This window comes from Periplaneta americana, chromosome 17 (genome assembly GCF_040183065.1).
Source record: "Periplaneta americana isolate PAMFEO1 chromosome 17, P.americana_PAMFEO1_priV1, whole genome shotgun sequence".
Lineage (NCBI taxonomy): Eukaryota > Metazoa > Arthropoda > Insecta > Blattodea > Blattidae > Periplaneta > Periplaneta americana.
In genome coordinates, this window is record NC_091133.1 from 66,932,055 (window position 1) to 66,955,184 (window position 23,130).

Consider the following 23,130-nt stretch of genomic DNA (forward strand, 5'->3'; position numbering starts at 1 on the left):
CGCGGTAAAGGAGATAAGGAGACAGTCTCCTTAGTATTCACTGCCACCTTGCGGGGGAGAGTGCAATTACTCAACCTAAGCAAGTGTCCCCTCGGCACACGTTTACAAACGTTTTACGTAATTTAGATACGTAACAAAGATGTACTGCAAAACATATTAATAACGAAGGAAGAAAAACAGAGCATTCCCTTAAGCGGGGGTCCGATGTGGGGCAGATATAGTATTGACCATCGTACCGAACTCTCATAGTCCAACATAGTGTAGCTGGTCATACGTGACAGATAGTGAAATAGTTCACCTCCTGCATCCAATCAATCGTCTTTGTGTTCGTGATTCGCCAATGGAAAATATTCCACGATGATTTACTTCCGCACACTTTGTGACCACAAAGAAATTTCGCACGTGTTAACCACCGGGGTTTGGCTTAAGTTCTCAAGGGCTGGACCCATTATGTAAGCGATGATTGCCCAACTTCGACAGATGGCGTGGGTGGCATTTGTGAATACGACGATGACAGGTGGACCAACCTGTCTCAATCTTTGATACAGCCAGGTCAGATTCCCAGACGAGTAGGCTGATAAGTCCCTGGGTCCGGGAGTCCTAAGCCTTTCCTGAATCAACATCGTGAATCCGAAGCTGATAGGTGGACCATCCTGCCACAATCTGAGATACACCCAGGTCAGACTCCCAGACGAGTAGCCTGATAAGTCCCTGGGTCCGGGAGTCCTAAGCCTTTCTTGAATCAACATCCTGAATCCGAAACTGACAGGTGGACCATCCTGTCTCAATCTTTGATACAGCCAGGTCAGACTCCCAGATGAGTGGCCTGATAAGTTCCTGGGCCCGGGAGTCCTAAGCCTTTTCTGAATCAATATCGTGAATTCGAAGCTGACAGGTGGACCATTCTGCATCAGTCTTTGATACAGCCAGGTCAGAATCCCAGACGAGTAGCCTGATAAGCCCCTGGGCCCGGGAGTCCTAAGCCTTTACTGAATCAATATCGTGAATCCGACGCTGACAGGTGGGTCATCCTGTCTCAGCCCCTGATAAAGTCAGGTCCCATCCACATACGAGTAACCTGATAAGACCTAGAGGGCCGAAGCTCCAAGACGTTTCTACATCATTTTCGGAAATCAGTACTACTCTCAATACTTCACACCATACTATTTGCAGATTATAGATGAAATGAGAGGGAGGTGAAGATTTTTCGTGGAAAGTTAGAGGGGAACGGGAATAAGCTACCCCAAAAACACCTCTACATCAGAATCTCATAGGGATCGAACCTTGAGCGTCTGGAGTGAAGACCAGTGCTAGCATTTAAGCCACAGACGCGACTAGCCATAAACAGTTCACAAAACTTTAATTTATTTGCGTTACAAAGAATCTGAAATTAACACAAGAAATTTAAAATAACAATAAAAAAATAACGCATAGATAGTACTTGAGACGTACAGACATGGAAAATAAAATTTGGAGCTCCCTTATTGCATAAGTATCGCTTACAACACTCTGAAAATGTACAATAAACAAGAGCCCCTGTATACAGGGTGATTCACGAGGATTTACTGTCCCTTACGGAGCTTATTTCCGAAGACATTCTGAGCAAAAAATGTCATAAAAATATTTGTCCTAATCTCAATATCTTCAGAAATACACTAATTCGAAGTTGTCTGTAAAATACCATTATTCTTCAGTTTTAAGGGTAAAAGAATATTACAGATAAACAATGAACTTTCAGTCGTATCATTTCTTTAATTAGCTAGTATTCTGAAGCTAGAAACGTGTTTTGAATTCCATAGTTGCTTCATACGGATTTTTTTTTTTTTTCGATTTTTAACTACAAAATTACATTCTCTTACGTATTTATCACAACACTTGTTACATATCACGCCATTCTTGTAAATTCTTTAAGACTGTACATTAGGATGCATAATTATACTGTAGAGAATCAAGTTCCTAAAGTCGTATGATTTGTAACAATTTTTGTGATAAGTGCGTAAGAAGGATGTAATTTTTAGTTAAAAATTGAAAAACGAAATCTGTACAAAGCAATTAACAACACATTTTTAGCTTCAGAACACTAGCTAATTAAGGAAATGATACTTCTGAATAGTTCATTCTGTATTTGTAATATTTTTTACCCTTAAAACTAAAGAGAGAAAGGTATTTTACCAACAACTTCAAATTAGTGTAACTCTGAACATATTGAGACCAGGACACATGTTTATATGACTTTTTTTGCTCAGAATGTCTACGGAATTAAGCTCCGTAAGGGACGGTAAATCCTCGTGAATCGCTCTGTATATGTTACTTGTGGACAGTCGTGCTAAATTGTTGCCTATATACAGGTAGATGATATTAAGACTTGCTCCAAAATTTAATTCCGTATCTGTACAGCAGTGTCAAAAAAAACCGGACCGACCCTTGTAGCTGATTTTGAAGCCTTGTTCACTCAAGACCACGATAGACTGGTAACTAAGACTTTCGTGGTTCGAATACTGCCTGGGAAGGAAACTTTTCTTGTTACTTATTCAAATTTATTCCCAGTACTTTTTGATTGCTGCTAAAATTCATGTACTGGGAATAATAAGTTAATTAAGTAGTAAAATATCGCTGTAATCGAAAAGTATTGGAAATAAATTTAAATAAGGAACAAAAAAGTATACTTCCCAGGCAGGATTCGAACCACGAAAGTCTTAGTTACCAGTCTATCGTTATCTGGAGTGAACAAGGCTCTGAAATCAGCTACAAAGGTCGGTCCGGTTTTTTTTGCCACTACTGTACATAATTTCCATGTAAGCAGACCAGATTTAATCGCGCTGTTATTTCATAAGTACTCGTAAGCATAGAATATTCATCCACTCTCTGTCGAATTCCCTGCTTTCGTTGGAAGCATATTGAGATAAAAATGAACGTAGACCTATCTCCGGAAGATGTTTTTCTTGAGGATTAATTGGTGTTATATATTTTTTTATTTTACACTTAGTACAGCATTTCACATAAATAAAACTTAGTATTAGTAAACATAAAAGTCATAAAATGTATAAATCTTATATTTAATGGAGTTCTTGCTATTTCAAAATTACTCTTGACTTTCGAATAGCCTCAAAGTTCGAATTCAGAGCGACAGTTTGGATCAGTATTTCAAGCTGTGGAAGAACTTTGATACATAGGGGAATCAAGATCTCCTACTAGTTTATTTTGCAAAGGGAAGACAGGCAGTGTCGGGGGAATCATAAACAAAGTGGCGTAGGTCGCATTTTAAGTCTCGTTTTAGATATTATTCAACTCCCTTTGGATATTTTCTCTCCTCTTTATTTCTGTCGCTTCTTCAGACGAATAAGATTAGAAGTCAAATGACGTGAAATAGTACAACTTTTCAATACTTACATCCTAGTATGAATGGTTTTACACATCTACGTTTACCTTACATGACCTCAATTATAAATTATTTTCTGCAAAAAAAAAAAAAAAAGCTTACTTACTTACTTGCTTTTAAGGAACTCTGAGGTTCATTGCCGCCCTCACATAAGCCTGCCAATGGTCCCTATCCTGAGCAAGATTAATCCAGTCTCTATCATTATATCCCATCTCCCCCATATCCATTTTAATATTATCTTCCCATCTACGTCTCGGCCTCCCCAAAGGTCTTTTTCCCTCAGCCCTCCCAACTAACACTCTATATGCATTTCTGGATTCGCCCATACGTGCTGCATGCCCTGCCCATCTCAAACGTCTGGATTTAATGTTCCTAATTATGTCAGGTAGAGAATACAATGCGTGCAGTTCTGTGTTAGTAACTTTCTCCATTCTCCTGTAACTTCATCCTCTTAGCCCCAAATATTTTCCTAAGAACCTTATTGTCAAACACCCTTAACCTATGTTCCTCTCTCAAAGTGAGAGTCCAAGTTTCACATCAATACAGAACAACCGGTAATAGAACTGTTTTATAAATCCTAACTTTCAGATTTTTTGACAGCAGACTGGATGATAAAAGCTTCTCAACCGAATAATAACAGGCATTTCCCCTATTTATTCTGTGTTTAATTTCCTCCTGAGTGTCATTTATATTTGTTACTGTTGCTCCCAGGTTTTTGAATTTTTCCACCTCTTCAAAAGATAAATTTCCAATTTTTATATTTCCATTTCGTATAATATTCTCGCCACGAGACAATCATATACTTTGTCTTTTCGGGATTTGCTTCCAAACCTATCTCTCTACTTGCTTCAAGTTAAATTCCTTAGTTTTCCCTAATCGTTTGTGGATTTTCTCCTAACAAATTTTCTCCTAAAAAAAGCTATCGGTAATTATTAAAAAAGATTCGCAATCTGTGAGACACTTCAGATCACGAAGGTAATCTGAAATAGTTACAAATGTAATATACGTCATGGTCATGGTATAGAGCACTATTTTACGTTTCGTTCTTTAATGCTCCACCGTTTACCGATTGCATAGGACTTGCTCCGCATGTTCTAACTAAGTAGGTGAACATTGGCTTTCTAATATATCGACGGGCAATGTAATTTTTTATTTATAAATATGGTTATAATAACAACTTTAATTTTTTTGAATGAAAACTAAGTTGTAAATTATCTAGTTGACTAGTTTCGGCTTCGTATCAGTCCTCTTCAGAGCTAGTCTAATAGCCGGCTTTGGCTAGTTCTAAAAATGGCTGATACGAAGTCGAAACTAGTCGAGTAGGTACTGTAATTTACAACTTACAAACGTTCTGATGGGGACAGATAAAAAAGTTAATTTTTTTTCTTCCACCATGTTAATAATGTCAAAAGAAGTGCTTATACAAATTTTGGCCACTCGATCGCAATTACGAGGCCGTCCAGAAAGTGATTTTCCCTCGGGCCGTTTATAGAAAAAAGCACAATTGCATGGTAATATTTATTGAAACAGATACAGCAATTGTTGCGCTATTTGTCAACATATCCCCCATTGGAATTGAGACATTTGTCGTACCATGGGATCAATTTTTGTGTCGTAGCGCCTGAGATCAGAACCAGCGTTTGACTGCGTCTGCACTTCTCTCTGTCGATCCCATGATATGAAAAAGTCTTAATTCCTCAATTCCAATGGGAAATATGTTGAAAAATAGCTCAAAAATTTCTGTGTCGGTTCCAATAAATTTGTCCAAAAAAATTGTTTTTTTTTTCTGTTAACGGCCCTTGGCAAACTTATTTTTTACGGCCCTCGTAATTGCGGTCGAGTGGCCAAAGTTTGTAATAGCACTTCTTTTGACATTATTAACATGGTGGAAGAAAAAAAATTAACTTTTTTATCTGTTCCCATCAGAAAGTTTGCTTGTTAGTTTTCATTTTAACAAACTAAAGTTGTTACTATAACCATATTTCTAAGTGATACAAAGGATTAAATGTGTGTCATCAAGATGTATAATTACATACTATTAGTAACAATAAAAATTGAATAAACCTATATCCAAGCAGTAATTTCCCTCAATAAATTATTGGATATTTATGTAGTACCGATTTACTACAGAAATAAATATATACATCTTGATTACACAACTTTTAACACTTTATCACTTCGGAATATGTATGATAAGAACTTTCTTGTGTCAATGTTACGTTAATATTTAACACAAAGTTCTTATCATACATATTCCGAAGAAATAAATAGTTGATTTTTGTTGAACCTATTAAAAGCTTGAAATAGTCGGAATCGATTTTAATACCGAAATTCTATAAATGGTGTCCAAAAGTTCCTTAACAAAATAATGGACGTACATTTAAATCCTGTTCAACTTGAAATAGATTTGAGTCTAACTTTATTGAAGTCATAAACGCCTTGTAATATGTAAAGTAGTTGCAAAAAAAAAAAAACCGGACCGACTCTTGTAGCTGATTTCAGAGCCTTGTTCACTGCAGAGTACTATAGACTGGTAACTAAGTCTTTTGTGGTTCGAATCCTGCCTGGGAATGAAACTTTTTTTTGTTCCTTATTCAAATTAACTCCCAATACTTTTCGATTGCTGGTAAAATTCATGTTCTGGGAATAATAAATTAATTAAGTAGTAAAATATCGCTGCAATCGAAAAGTATTGCGAATAAATTTGATTAAGGAACCAAAAAAAGTTTCCTTCCCAGGCAGGTTTCGAACCACGAAAGTCTTAGTTACTAGTCTATCGTGCTCTGGAGTGAACAAGGCTCTGAAATCAGTTACAAGGGTCGGTCCGGTTTTTTTTTTTTGCCACTGCTGTAGTAAAATTACCTTTAAATTTAAAGAAAATGAAATTGAACAAATAGCAAATGAATGTATATCTTAATTTAAAACTTACATCAAATAAAGAATTAAAATTATGATAAAAATTCAACTCTTAGATACCGATTTCACTTATTAAAAGAAAGCCAAGTTTCATTTTATGCTGACATATGCCGGTAAATATGTAACATTTGGAGACTTGTATAACAGTATGCATATTCGTGTTCAGCTTTGGATCAGTTTGCGGTGGATTTCTGATAGAGCAAGCAGTACGGTTGCCCGTTTATCTCCGATTACTTAGAGTTCCTTCGTCCAATTATCATTGCTTGGCAGCGCCGTTCATCTTTCACAGCCCCTGAGGTGTTACGCACGTTTATCACAGTCTCACACCCTTGTTGTGGGGCTCCGCTCCTGAATCTTCTCGAGACTAAACTCAGTGAGGGAAAGTTTACTCCATGACTTCGGAAGCCTGGAAGTAAATATCTCTAATCTACGTCATTTCTAATGGATTTCTTTTACTAAACAAATTTACATAATTTCGGTTTTCACTGTGCCAAATACTGAATGCTTTGGAATGTAACAGACTACTATCCTTATTTATATGAATCGTTTATTTCTAAAACCCCACAAGTGACAAAAACAAAACTTTTGAGGAACCAATAAAAACTGTTTAGTTTCGTTACTTTATTGTCAAAATATATTTAACAAGTGATATTAGTTACTAAATATGAGGTTTATTCACGATTAGTTGTGTTCTATAACATCCTATATATAAAGTCTCCCCCAAATTAAATTAATCAGGATGTTATGGGGGTTTTTCAACAGACAAACTGAAACTAAGCAAAGTATTCCCTTTTTCCAAGTATCAAGATGTTATGGGGGTTTTTCAACAAACAAACTGAAACTAAGCAAAGTATTGCCTTTTTCCAAGTATCAGAGCGAATGAAAGTAAGTATGAACAAACCTTATAATCTATGTAAAAACTAAAGTTTAAAATAACAAAAAAATTAAAGATTTTTGTTGCAACAGACATTTTTCTTATCAGGACTTATTATTTTTCTAGTCTTCGCTTCCACTGTCATTACCAGACAGTGTATGCGGGATGACTTAAGGAAAAGTGAAGTTGTTTCGTATCAGAGTATATGGCACGTGCCGCGTCGTCCATCTTTTGTGTACCTGGCGAGTACAGCAGCGTACATAGTAATATTGCAACGTAATGTGTGCAGTTGTGTTATCCTGCTCAAGTATTTAGAACGCCTTGAATAGTATTGTGCTGATCTATTCATAATGTCGAAGGCAAAACGTTCAATTCGCTCAGAGATACGAAGTCCAATTAAGAAGTAAGGGAGTGACATGTTATGTATTAACGAAGACAATATCGTTTGTAATGTATGTAAAATTGAGTAAGAACCAGAACAACTCAGACTATAGAGCAACATTGCAAAGCACATCGCACAGGAAATGCGTTGAAATAAAATCTGAGGAACCATCATCATCATCATCATCATCTTCATCATCATCCTCATTTAGTTGTGCTGGTCTAAACGAAACGTTTTGGAAAGACATGTGCAACATGATGCTCAGTGCAAATATTCCTCTAAAGAAATTGAGTGATCCCTAATTTGGAGGTTTTCTTCAGAAATTCTCTCGATACAAAAACTGTTTAAGCGATAGGCGAAGACGATTCAGCTTCGACAACTTACTAGAATATATCATTGTTTACTGCAACGCTAGTAATTCCATCAATGATGACGAGGTATGTACTAAAGTACTTCATTTTTCTTTTTCTTCTGACTGTACGGAGATATAGTAGCATGTTGACGTCGTCTGTTTACGTTTAAAACCTGTTGAGCCTGAATGGTCTGAATGAAAAAAATATGACATATAGTAAATGTGCACCTACATTCAACGATAAGCCACCCCGCGTCCGCTGTCTAGTCATTACTATCTTTGTTGGTGGTAGGCCATGTGTACAGTTCTGTGTAGAATCCTTTCACTTCATCCGGTATGTACTGCAAAGTCTTCTTAAGGTCCTCCATGTTTTTTAACATTGATTGGTAGCCTCGAGCTGTCATAAGCTAGGTCTGTTGGCAGTTCAAACGGTAAATTTTCAGCACAAACGCTTTTCTCAGTAATTCGAATGGTGAACACTTCTGCCGGTACAATGCTGTCAATGAACTCTTTACAAAGAACTTTACCTTTTTGTTCATTGGAGTGAAAAAACTCATTCACCTTCGAAATTTTAAAATGTACCTTTTTATCCTTTGGTACACCACGACCATATAATGAATCAGACATGCTAGATAACTTATAAAATTTTCGCGACCAAGCTTTGAAGTTAACCACATCATTAGCTGTGACTCGTTTTACCTTGGACTTAGACGACTTCTCAATAATCCTCATTAGCAACATTTTAATCACTTGAACTAATCATATTGTAACAAAATACTCAAAACAGATAATAATAGTAAGGGCAACAATTAATCAGCAATAGACAGAACAAAACACTGATCCGGCTGGGACTGAAATCAGCTGTTGGGTACGACAGTGCTGCTGTCTGCTAGTGTGGCAGACTAGTTTATTTGAAAAACACCATATTATGTGGTGTTAGTTGTGGGGTTTTTACAATAAATGCATATTTCTTGTCCAATTTTTTACATGTTACAGTCATACTAGATATAAGGTTTTTATTGTCGGACCATCGGATCTGTGCCTCCATAAGATATGCGAACTGAACTCTAATTCCTTCTCAGCCTCGGTAATTAATTTCTCTCCCTGCATTCCTATCTCTCTCTTTTCTATCTCTCTCCCTTTCTCTCCACCACTATTCACAATTTTGGCCTTCTTGTGGGGCAGTTTATTTCCGCTTGCAGTCCAGTGTTCTCAACTCAACATGAATACTGTAGGGCGGAGTGGTAAAAGAAATATTATTAAGCAAGTACGTAATAGCATTTTGCGATGAAGAGAAACAAACAGGTCACTATCTGTTTCCTATAAATCAGGCAACGAAAAGAGCAGCTGCTATCACAGGTTTAGCTTATTTTATTTCATTTGATTACGTATTAAAATTATTTACTTAACTAATACTAATAATATAACATTTTATGTAATTTATATAGATAGGTCAGAGCTCGTAATGAAGAAAATCAGGAGAGAGGGAGTCTGTGCAGGATATGAAAAAATTGAATCACCAGGGAAGAACAGACCAAGGGGACTTTTAATTCTTATAGATGAAATGAATCGATGTATTTTAAGAAGAAATATACAAAATTTTATACTTTGCAGAAGTTCCAACATTGAAGAAATTACTGAAGGTTGCTAGAGAAGCAATAATTTCCAAGGTTGGAGAGAAACGCTACGGAAAATTATTCGAGACATGGGATTTAGGTTTAAAAAATGTAGAAATACAAGATATATTTTCAGTGAAAGAAATGATATTGTAGCATGGAGGATCAGTTATTTATGATACCGTTTGACGGAAGTTTGGCAACATCCCTATTCAGCAAGGTTCGTGGCCTGCTGTTTAACGTTGTGGGAGGAAAGAGGGTGGAATGGAGTGAGTACAGGCGTTAACTTTTCCAAGAACGACGACAGCGCTGAAGGGGCACAGATCCGATGGTCCGACAATATATCAAAAGATGCACATTCACGCTGGCAATCAAAATCCACAAAAAAAAACCATTTTGTAAAAAAATGTCGGTTGTGGTGTTTTTACAATAAACGATTCACATATATACAGAGTCTAATTTATTTATCACCTGCTGTAGCAAACAAAAGTCCGTTCTTTTTCCTCCATTTAAAACAACTTAGAGCATTATATTTACATATTAAACACTCTGTATGTATGGTTCACTAAGGCAAGCCAGCCTGTTTAGAAATCTAATTTCACGAAGCTTTCCATGTGTATCAGTTTGTATAGTACAAACATGCCAAAATTTCTCTCAAATTATGCATGAACTCTCAGTCACTTGTGCTATGAATGATGACTTGATGCAAGGACAGGGACCCCGTCCACAGCACTGTCACCGCTCACGATGACATCAGCTTCGTTCGTTCTCACAGAACACCCTGCGGGCTACTCTTTCCAAAATTCATTACTCTGATCCATAAGACGCGCGTCATATCCAAGAAACTTGTTTCACATCAACTTGACGTCAACCCAGCCATGCCTATTAGACGCGTTTTCCTTGAATATCTCTCGAGTCAGACAGCGAAGCAAAAGAGTTCACAATTCTTTTAACGTGCGAAACAAGTTTACCATCACAACTTCTGTTATCCTTTTATTATAGTTACCATAGTCACTACTACAAAATCATTATAATCATTATCAAAACTAACACTATCTGCATCAAGTCCGCCAGATATCATAAGCATAATCATAGCTATATTTATGGGCATAACCTTTGTCAAAATATTCAATACCGTTACAATTTATTATTATCACTAACATCACTAATACTACTAACATCACTTTTAATTGATTACTTTACGACACTTTATCAACTGCTGTGGTTATTTAGCGTTTGAATGACATGTGGTATTGCGAGCGAAATGAGTCCAGGAACCAGCGCCGAAAGTTGTTCAGCATTTGCTCTTAATGGATTGAGGAAAAACCTCGGAAAAATCCTCAACCAGGTAACTCGTTAAACGTTCAAGCATGCTAACTAGAGATGAACAACGATCGAGAAGTCTACACCTGTGGAGTAATGGCTGGCGCGTCTGGCCGCGAAACCAGGTGGCCCGGGTTCGATTCCCGGTCGTGGCAAGTTACCGGGGTTTTCTCTCAACCCAATATGAGCAAATGCTGGGTAACTTTCGGTGCTGGACCCCGGACTCATTTCACCGGCATTATCACCTTCATCTCATTCAGACGCTAAGCTCTTGATAAAGCGTCGTAAAATAACCTACTAAAAAAAAACAATCGAGAAAGCGAGGCTAACAGCGCCCGCAAAGCCAAAAACCCGCACAACAATGTTGTTTTATGTCGCGTCCTTGACGTAAAGACTACCGAGTCTTCCGAGACTCGATATTGATCATCTCCCGAAATCCCGAAGTCAAGCAGCCTTGAATCGCCACAGTTGTTTATACCTGACTGAACTTTTATCTACTTTGGCAACTGTTATATTTGTATTGTATAAACAATCAAGTAGCCTATTTGAAACATCTGTACCTTTCAGTGTATAATAATTCGTTCTCTAGTCTTTATTTAATTGCTAGGCCCTTATTATAAGGTAGGAATTTTTTCTTTCATATCTTTAAGATCAAGTGTGCAATCTCAAGTAAAATGATATTAATGTCATCTTTTATGTTTCTTAGAAATGCAAATTTATTTGAGAAATTTTTTTATTTCTATTTATATAAGTTAACCATAGGTAATATCATAAATAGAACCAGAACATTCTGATTACTAAGATACAGTTCTGTTCTGTATTTTTGTCTCATTTAAACATTTATGTTATTTATTTCAATGATGTATGTTATTCAAAGTTACGAAATCTTTCCACGCCGACCAAATGCTATTTCGAGAATGACGAGCGAGACTGAAAGCGCAGCGAGAATGAAGAGTCGAGACTCGAAAGACAAATGCAGCGAACACAGCGAGCGAGAGCTGCAGTTAGTTTTGTTCACCATTATTCCACAGCGGTGGACCCAACATCATTTATACATTGTCATTATTATTATTATTATTATTATTATTATTATTATTATTATTATTAAACTAAAAATCACTAATATCAACACCATTTATACATCGTCATCAATATCATATGAAAAAGATATGAATTTATATCGATTGCTACCTGGAATGGAATGAACAAGTGATCATACTTCCGAAAAGGTATTAAACTCATTAAAACGACTGAAGTATTTCCTTCCTGATAAACTAAAATTTATCTCTGTACAAACACTCGCCATGCCTCATTTTGACTATTGCGATGTTATACTATATATTATAGAATAAAGATGTTTCAAGCAATATCAGATATTTCATTAATCCGCTGTGACTTTTTAAATGATAATACAGCCACCAGCGTAGCTCAGTCGGAGAGGGTTCTTGTCTGCCGATCCGGACTTGCGCTCGAGCGTGGGTTCGATTCCCGATTGGACTGGTTATATATTTGGGTTTTCCCCGACGTTTTCTCCAACCATAAGGCAAATTTCAAGTAATTTATGACGAATCCTCGGCCTTATCTCGCCAAATACCATCTCGATAATACCAATCACATCTACTCTAAATAACCTCGTAGTAGATATAGCCCCGTTCATAATCAGGTAAATGAAATAATAAAATGTAGACTATTACTGTTATTCTTTAATGAGAATTAAATTAAATACTTATCTTTTGTTTCTGATTACAGCTGATTTAATATTAATTTTGAATATGATTTAAGAGATTGTTGGATTAAAAATTTAAAAATATTACATAAAACAATAAATATTTTGTTCATAGAATTTTAGTATTTGGTATATTTTCCCATTTGTTGTTATTAAATCTAAATCAGTATTTGATTACTAATTTAGTTGAGTATGGAATTCCCAGGAAGGGAAGTTTAGTTAAAGATGAGCGGGGAATTTCCCCTCTCTCCTGGCCTCTGTCTCAATTCTTCACTGTTGCTGAACCAGTACACTGCACCGAGAGTGCAGCAAGCGCAAGCGGCGTGTGTCTAAATCCCAGGATATTAGGCCGCTCGGAAGCAAGTCATAGCAAGTAACGTAAGCGCCGTGTAGATGCCAATAGCAGGATCGGAGTGTGTCTTACGGACCACCATCACTCTTGCTTGGACTCGCTGCCCGGGGGTCGTCGGGCAGCGCCAGCCACAACATTTGTCTTGCTTTCTTCCGCTCCGTCGGATTCACTGGCCGCCGTGCGAACTCCTCCTCCTTCCGGCCTCGCAACTAACTTCTGGTTAGCGTCGTCAGATCCTCCCGCCAAACACACACCTCGGCGCGTAATCCATCTGCCCAAACAAGAACACAACATAATCTCTGATAATGAGAATTAAAGTCAAGAGGTGAGGTTGTAGCTTACAGATTTCGTTCAGACTGTGTTTGGATCTTCGCAAACACATTTTCCTTCAGCCGTCACTCTGCCAAATACGTAAGGAAAGGAACGAAAAATTTAAAAAAGTAAGTGTTAGGCCTACTAAATTTTTGTAGTCATAATAAGTCTAAACATTCGATTATTAAATAATTGATATATTGATTATGAATATTGTCTCATTTTAGAGATTATTGTTTTGTTTTGTAAATGAAAATATTAGCAAAACAGTGTAGATTTATTACAAATAAAATTGTGTCTACAAAGAATTTCGTTTTCTAGAAAGAAAATTTTTAAAAGTTTAGGTACAATTTTGTAAACAATTTATACAACTATGCTCATAAAAATATTTCACAAATCAGTTAAGTACGAATATTATGATACAATAAGAAAGCGACACAGTTAATTATTATTACAGCATTTTATAAGATGTTAAAACTGGAAAATTAACTTAGGTTAAAATAAAGATTATGCCTCGATTGCTCAATTCCTGCATTTGCAATGGTGTTGGTGATGGTAGTGGTCGTGGTGATAGTGGTGGTAGCGATGATGATGATAATGGTAGTGTGGTCATGATGATTATGATGGTGGTGATGACGATGATGGTGGTGGTGATGATGATGATTATGATTGATGTTAATATGGTGGTGATAATCCTAACGATAATAATGATCACTCTCTCACAATTGCTAAGTCACTCTGATCTCTTGCTTTCGAATAATATAAAAATATTTTCTTTCTAATAGCCTACTTATGTACTGTGCACATGGATTTACATTCATTACACTGAAGAATTCTGAATCCTCTATCATCATTTTGATTTATCAAATTTCTCTGAATGTATATATCGCACCCCTAGATAACTGTCTTAACTCACAGAAATTGAATTTTGATTTACAGGCAGTTTTGTGACCTTTATTTAATCCTCTACCAAACAATATAACTGTCGTATCTTTAATTTCAAATCTGCAGGACTCATACTGATACTTGGTAATCCTGATTTTTCATACGACTTTGAAATGTTTATCTTGCATTTAGTTAAAACTAACTTTCGGTAGTTACGACAGTATTATTTTAAGGGTACTACATATAGTGTGGAAGAATAATAGGTCTATAAGCTACTGCCTTAATCTGTCTGTATCTCTGTCTGTTTGTTCGTCCGTCTGCCAGTCTCCCTCCGTCCATCCATTCGTCCGTCTCCTCCCGTTCATCCGTTCATCCATCCATCATTACATTTTACCGTATCCACCGGACTGTCTAAATTTGAATTAACCCTGTATATTGATAAAATTGCGTTTGTTTATTTCACCATTTCTATTGTATTGAAATGTCAATATCACTACGAATATATCATGATGCAAATATTAAATTATATCGTATCTTTAAGGTCATTATATGGAGTGTTAAGAAAACAATTTAATTTTGAAGGAGACGAAAGATCTATTAATTCTTTTTCTAGATACATTTGTTGGCTATTCCAAAAGCATTATATATTGTATTGATTGCATGTTTAGTTATCATGGTGTTCGTTTTATTTTTTTCAGCGGTAAGATCATATGACGGGGAGACCTTACTGCTGAACAGCATCCAACGCTCAGACATGGGTGCCTACCTGTGTATCGCGAACAACGGAATTCCACCTCCGGTCAGCAAGCGCTTCGTGGTGCAAGTTCATTGTAAGTATATTCACAAATATAATCTACAGTATACAGGGTGTTTTAGAAATACTTTGACAAACCTTGGAGGCTTGTTTCTCACACCAAAACAAGAAAAAAGTTCGTATAAACATATATCCGAAAATCCTTATTTTTTTTTCTTTTTTAGTTATTAATGAAAGAACATAATGAAACGTCTGTTAGATATTGTCAGCTTGGTATCAAGTGTTGCAAATTTAATCAATTCAGAAACTCATAACAATGAAAGTGAAAACAAGAGGAGAACATTTTGAATATTTGTTATGAGTTTCTGAACTGATTAAAGTTGCAACACTTGCTGTAATATCTAACAGATGTTTCATTAATAAACTAAAAAACTAAGGATTTTGTTTTTGTCCCCAAACTTTGTTAAAATATTTCTGAAACACCCTGTATATCATAGCTGAAGTACTAATGTAAAATATTAAATAAAGAAAAATTATAACATTCCAATATCCAACGGCGTACGAGTTTTCAAGAGAATTTCGACTAACAGAAATGATTTCTTCAATAATATCTGTTGACGTATGAAGGGAGCAATTAAAAAGGTACTGAAGGACACGGTGATTATAGACGGTCTTATTTCTGCACTGGAAGTAAGGAAACAATTTTCAAAAGGTGTACTTTATGTTTGTATGAGGACTTTCAAAAAACATACACACATAAGTACAGTACATAAATTTGATCTTTCCACGTTCGCATATGCATTTTGTGTGAGATCGTGCGTATTTGCTTGGTTTCCGCACAAAACCAATCCGCGGAAAGTCTAAAATTCCACATTCAGTATTCCCAACCTAACACACATAACAATTTCCCTCTTCTTACCGCTTAAGTGACGTATTGATTTTACTGCTTTAGGTTTGTAACATATTATTTTTAGAGACGTTCAATATAGTAATAATTATAAATTGGAAACTTACCACTGCAATTTCACCTAAATTGCACTGTTAATTATTGTTTTTAAATATTTGCAAAAATTAAGTAAACTCTACAACTCCACTAAAGTTACTGCATTCGTGATGCAAGTAACATTAAGGAAGCCGTGAAAAACTCAACAAGATTCCAGACTCATCATAGACTGAAGAAAAAAAAAAGACAGACGTATATCACGGCCTGCTGGAGTATAGTCAACACAGAAAACATTTTAAAGCAACAATGTTGAAGATAGATAATTTTGTTTTGCAAATTTGCCGTCACTGAACAGAAACCAAGATGGACATTTCATTGCAACTAATTAGAAATTCCTCTTTCAGGTATGTAATAAACGATCTTCGCACAAAATAATGTACGTTACACGAGCGGTATGTTTTCTTTCAATTCTCGGAAATTAAAAAAGCTGAACTACATTTCACTTTTTCAAACTTTTCCTCGAACATGAAAACTTCAACATACCACTCTTGTAACGCATATTACTATTTTAACACTTTCGAAATTTCAAATTGTAAAAAAACTCTCCCTCCTACGGTTTATCTCGTGTGTTATAGATTCAGTGACCGCTCAATACGGGCTGTGTTTGGACAGCTGCGCTGTGCACTGCCGTTTCTACTCTACTTCCCTGAGCGTGGAAAGATAAAATGTATTTATTGCAGTACCATCTCTACGATGTTATATATAATAGATTAAATTAATACCTCAACGGTTACATTAAAACTATTGGTCACAAATAACATTGAAGTTATGAATATTCAAATTTCGCAAAAGTCGAATTAGTTTATGAAGTGTTATCTTTCCCGGAGTTTAAAAGCAGTTGTTGATGAAGTGTTAAATATTCAAGTTACCGCCAATTACGGAGCATATTCACGAAGACATTTTGAGCAAAATATGTCATATAGACATGGATCCTATTCTAAATATTTTCAGAGTTAAGCCTACATTAATATGAAGTTATTAAAAATAACTTTTTTTTAGGGGACACTCAACTATATTTTGAAACTTTTTTTCCTATTTGACCAATCTTTTTCAAATTTGGAGAAAAAGTTTAATATACACATGGAAAGTAACATGCAAAATCTCAGCACATTAGATCCAATACTTTTCAAAATAAAAAATATTTAAATTTTTAATCAATCGTTAATTGAAATATCACTTTTAATTATCATTTTTTATTTTAAGGCTTTGTGCATTTGACTGTGCCTTCTCAATGAAGAAGGGAAGAATTCTGTGTATTGATTTAGTTCTGTCACGTAAATTGGTGTAAAAATTTAATTTTTTATTTCTATGAAATTAAATTTTAAAATGTTTAATGATTAAAAAATCATAAATAGTTTCAAAAAAATAATACTGTAAAACTGATTCACAAAATAACACATTTTGTCCAATTTTTAAGTTGAGTGTCCCCTTAAGGGTAAAAGTATATTGCAATTAGAGAATGAACTATTCGGAAGTATAATTTCTTCAATTTGCTAGCATTCTGAAGGTAAAAATGTGTTTTTAATTCCATAGTTGCTTCGTTCAGATTTTTTATAAATTTTAAACTATAAAATTATATTTTCTTACGCTTTTATCACATTTGCTACAAATCACGTAATTCTTGTAAACTATAAATTAGGATGCAAAATTGAACTGTAAAGAATCAAGTTGCTAGGGATAGTGTGTTCTGTAGCAATTGTTGTGATAAGTGTGTACGAATAATGTAATTTTTAGTTAAAAATTAAAAAATCTTTACAAAGCAACTAAGGAATTGACAACAACACATTTTTACCTTCAGAATACTAGCCAATTAAAGAAAGTATACACCTGAATAGTTCATTCCCTAATTGTAATATTCTTTTACCTTTAAAATAAAAAAAAATGGTATTTTATCCAAGACCTTAACGAAAAACATGCGTTTACTAAATACTTTTGCGTTTGTAAAGTAAGATTTTATTTAACATTACTTTATTCCACTAGTAAAATAAAGACTTTACCTCTCAGGTCATTTGTATTTTCTTAGTACCCGGGCACATCCCTATACTTTGCCATTCAACTATTACTCACTACCTCTACTTCTTTATTACCATTTCTTAAATCACCATACACTCAATCCCCCTCTCCTTTCTCTATCTACTAATATTACTACATCGTAATTTGTTCAATGCATCCATATCTAATATGTATTTTTTTTTAATTTTGTAATAATTTACCTTTTGGGATGCGAGGAGACTTGAACCTGCGAAGTTGGGTTTATAGCATTTATAGAATTTAATAACAACACGCCTTAGTCAACTGAGCTAAACAGACACGATGATTAATTACATTTTAATATTCCTCTTAAGTTTACAGAAGTGAAATGTAAATTTATTTTAATAACTTTGTTCCCGTGAACGCATTTATATAATCCCTGAAACTTCCAACAGATGAAAATACACGTTTAAAATGAAAAAAAAAAAAATATATATATATATTAAAATTACATATTTCATTATAATTTGTAAATTACGTATGGTAGCCTACTTGTGAGCGTGATCTTCATTGCGCTCGTGTAATTTAAGCACACGACTGACGCCTCGTGCTTAAATCTTACCACTCGCTCAATAAAGATACACTTACCTCACAAGTACCATAAATAACTATTTCTTTAACAATTTCAAATTAGTGTAACTCTGAAAGTATTGAGAATAGGACACATGTTTATATGGTAGTTTTTGCTCAGAATGTCTTCGTGAATATGCTCCGTAAGTGGCGGCAACTCCTCGTGAGCCACTTTGTATATTTATGTAAAAGCCTTGAACCTGAAGGAAAACGGCAAGAAACTTCTCATTCTTCAGGTGAGGATCAAACCCGCATTTTTTTCCGCTTCGCCATTCGCAGTACCAATTGATCTTTGGTGTCACTCCTATTACGTATATACTAATTTGTCAGTGCAAATTAGCTGCCGTTCTCAGTGACTTTGTCTGTCTGTCTCGCTACACAGCTTGATAATCGCTTCTACCATTTCTCGGATGCGGCTGGTATTCTTGAAACGGTATGGTTTGAAGGGTGCGAGGGGATCCAAATCTACGAGCATTAGTTTGTTGTTCCTGATGGTAATTAGCGGAAGTATATCACGAACCCTATTCTCTAATCTTATTAGTGCGTCATAACGACCCAATAATTATCTCTTGAGTGGCCAATTAGACCAAGTTAAAACAAGTCTCAGGCCATAATGAGTTAGAGAAGGTAATTGAATTTATTTCACGGGTACAGTAGCGCTCATCGCTTGTGGGTTCAAATGCGAATATGAGTTTAAATCAATAGTATTAATACGTTGTTTGCACCATGAATGGAATCCACGTGTTTGAAGCGCGTGTAACGGTACGAGAGATGTTAATTTTCAACTAAGCAAGGGCTTACCATCCAGTGAAATCTGGTTCGATCCTCCCAGTTCATTGAAATGGGACTTGAGGTATGGTAGATCATAGGTGAGAGTTTTATCAGGGTTTCTTTTTTCACTTTCCTCAAGTTTACAAAATTCACTCTATCAATATCTTAACTTTTTCCTAATTATAGTCGCCTTTGGTGGTTTAGTGATAATCATACTAGTTGTTTGATCCCACGCTCAAAGGATCAAATCCGATCGAAGGATGATTCCGTGTTTGTTTTTTCTCGAGACTTTCTCCCAATTCGTAAAGCGAATGCAAGATATTCCCATGATGAATTCCTGGAATCATCTCGCCAAAAAATACCATCTCGCTATTTCATAGTCGACAGATAACCACGTATTTAATATATGTATTTCAAAATGATGGTAACACTTTCTTATTTCATTAATAAGTATTAATGAGAAATTAATATGATACATGTAATTTGATAGTCAAACTTTCAAACTTTCGTAAATCGTATAATTTCTGACGTCATAGGAGACATTCTTGAAAATGACAAGGACACTACATAAGTAGTTTGCGTTCTGCAGCTTTGAAAATAAAATTCAGTAACAATAGTACAAATATTGTTTCGTAAATTTTTCCGAATTGTTCATCAACTACATTGTTGAGTTCGGAATATGTATTATATGACTTTCCTGTGTAAAATTACACATTACACCACACAAAAACACCCTCACAGGAAACAAAACAAGAAGCGTCATGACCAACAACGACCAGTTCTGAGGATGACCCATAATAGGTCGAAACATGTAAACCAGGTACGATAGAATTTAACATAAGAAAGTCATATAATACATATTCCGAAGTGATACAGTGTTAAAAGTTGTGTAATCAAGATGTATATGTACATTATTGGATTGGACGTGTTACCCCACTGATCTCACCTACTGCCCTTGATCTCCCAGGCCACCAGACATGACACCGTGTGACTTTTTTTTAGGGAGTACCTGAAGGATTCAGTTTATGTGACATATCTATACCCCCAATCTATGTTGGAGAAAGTGTGTCAAGAATTTTACTAACGTGTTAATGTATGCCGTGTAATAAGAGGTTTATAACGTATCAATAAAAGCTTTGAGTGTTTGCAGGGACTTCTTTTAATATCTACATAGCATTCAAATAGATGTTCATCCGGGGCTGTGCGACCTCGCGCGGGGGTTGGAAGCACGTTGTTTGCCTGCAGAGTCGGATATTCATAGCTCCTTAAGTCAATTGCATAGATTGTTCACCCAAATTAAAATAACGAACTATCATGTTCATAGAAGATGTTGGAAATGATGTCATTGTGCCGCCACATATCTCTCATATCCTTTAAGAACATTTCTATTAACATGCATTATTTCTTCGGAATATGTATGGTAAGAACTTTCTTGTGTTAAATTTTAACGTACCTTGTTAACATGTTTCGGCTTATTTTCGATCATCTTCGGAACTGGTCGTTGTTAGTCTTGGCGCCTCTTGTTTCCTGTGTGGGTGCGTTCGTAGTGTAGAGTCAAAGAGTGTATGTGTTTTGAAATTGAGTTGTGTGTTGAGGATATCGTTGGGGTGTGTTTTCGTGTCTGTATATTTCATATTGTTCTAGTGTGTTGAGTTTCTGGCTTTTTGGTTGGATGTGCAGTATTTCCACACACTGGAACAATATGAAATATACAGACACACGAAAACACACCCCAACGATATTCTCAACACACAACTCAATTTCAAAACACATACACTCTTTGACTCTACACTACGAACGCACCCACACAGGAAACAAGAGGCGCCAAGACCAACAACGACGAGTTCCGAATATAACCGAAAATAGGTCGAAACATGTTAACAAGGTACGTTAAAATTTAACACAAGAAAATTCTTATCATACATATTCCGAAGTGATACAGTGTTAAATGTTGTGTAATCAAGATGCATTATTTCTTCTTTTGAAATTACTGCAATTTACCGCTTTATATTGTGTTTCACTTCTTTCTATATATGAGAGTTATTCCGATACACTTTGTTTCTAAGTTCTCACATAAACAGAAACAGCACTGGCTATATTCTCTTTCTGATGGCCATATCTTGAAAACAAATACGCAGTTAATGTTTTGATGACGCATTCTCAATTTTATTCTCTGGAATAACACAAATTTGCGGGGAAAATGTCGAAATGAGGGTGTAGAAAATGAAGCTTCAAAAACATGGTATAGCCCAAGTTTTTATACCTCTGTAGAAGATCATTCAACAAGTTTACATACTTTGGGGTATTTGCGTTTCCAAGATTACAAGGCAGGCAATTCTGTTTCATTCAGTTGTGAGTCAAAATCCTGATCCATCGAAACCTTTCTGATTTTGCAAGTTGAAAAATATTTATCTTAGAAGCAGAAAACTTTACTCATTCTTATCTAAAGATTTAATAGGTATGTTAAACGGACGTAATCTTATGTACAGAGCACATAAAATTACTAAACTGTTATAAGTTCAAAAGCATTTTGCAGTGGGCTTTCCAGATTCGAGTCCCTGTTCTTCTCTTTTTTTTATCAGTTCTCAATTGTTTGAAATTCATTTTTAACCATAATTTCTAGCATAGGTAACTGTGGATTGAAGTCTATTTTATAATAATGTTTTACTGTATATTCGTTATGAGGTACACAATTTTCATTCGCAAAACTCTTTTATCCTGTTTCACAGTTGAAGATTGTGGGGCTATAGTGACGCAGGGAATTCGCTAATTATTTCGTTCGTACATCGTATTAATATTTTATTTACATGTATAACATTTTCTGCTTGGGTAGGCTAATTGATTCCAGTTTCTATAAACATTTATCGCTTACGTATCTTAGTAAAGCATGCAATAATAATAATAATAATAATAATAATAATAATAATAATAATAATAGTAATAATAATAGGTGGAAAGACGATTAAATTAATGTAAATCGAATATTTAGGAGTTAATTAAATAAACAAATATGGAAAATATGATGTAGTTATTAAAGACAGAAGCAATGAAGGAAAATATGTTACATCAATACAAAATGGAACTTCCTCGGAAGGAAAGCGAAATCGAGCAAAATTGTATTAAACATTTTTGTTTGAAATATATCAAAGAATAACTCCTTAAAATTTATATTACTTACGGTTAACCTGGGATACAGAGTGATTCATGAGGATTTACTGTCCCCTACGGAGCTTATTTCCGAAGACATTCTGAGCAAAAAATGTCAGATAAACATTTGTCCTAATGTCAATATTTTCAAAGTTACATTAATTTGAAGTTGTTAGTAAAATACCTTTTGTCTTTCGTTTTAAGGGTAAAAAAAAGTATTTTTAATTGGCTAGTGTTCTGAAGATAAAAATGTGTTGTTAATTGTTTTACACAGGTTTTATTTTTCAATTTTCAACTAAAAATGGCATCATTCTTACGCACTTATCACAAACTTGGAACTTGATTCTTTACAGTTTAATTATGTAGTCTTAATTCACAACACATTTTTAGCTTCAGAATACTAGCTAATTAAAGAAATGATACTTCTGAATAGTTCATTCTTTATCTGTAATATTCTTTTATCCTTAAAACTCAAGAATAATGATATTTTATAAACAACTTGAAATTAGTGTAATTCTGAAAATGTTGAGATTAGGACAAATGTTTATATGACATTTTTTGCTCAGAATGTCTTCGGAAATAAGCTCCTTAAGGGACGTTAAATCCTCGTGAATCACCCTGTATATAAAAGTAATATATTAATACTATTATTGACTCGGTCAATTACATTTCCTACAGGAAAAGTTCATTGTCCTTAAAAATTTGTTGCATATTGCCCTTAGACCTACGAAAGGAAA

At 35.1% G+C, this 23,130-nt stretch overlaps 1 protein-coding gene across 1 annotated transcript in view; it reads left to right on the forward strand.

Moving 5' to 3' along the window:
- Positions 1 to 23,130, forward strand: part of LOC138693303 (lachesin-like) — a 1,195,137-nt gene that overhangs the window by 1,107,380 nt on the left and 64,627 nt on the right. The window contains exon 7 of the mRNA XM_069817176.1: positions 14,816 to 14,947. Coding sequence (XP_069673277.1) covers positions 14,816 to 14,947 — 132 coding nt within the window. The remainder of the gene's footprint in view (positions 1 to 14,815; positions 14,948 to 23,130) is intronic.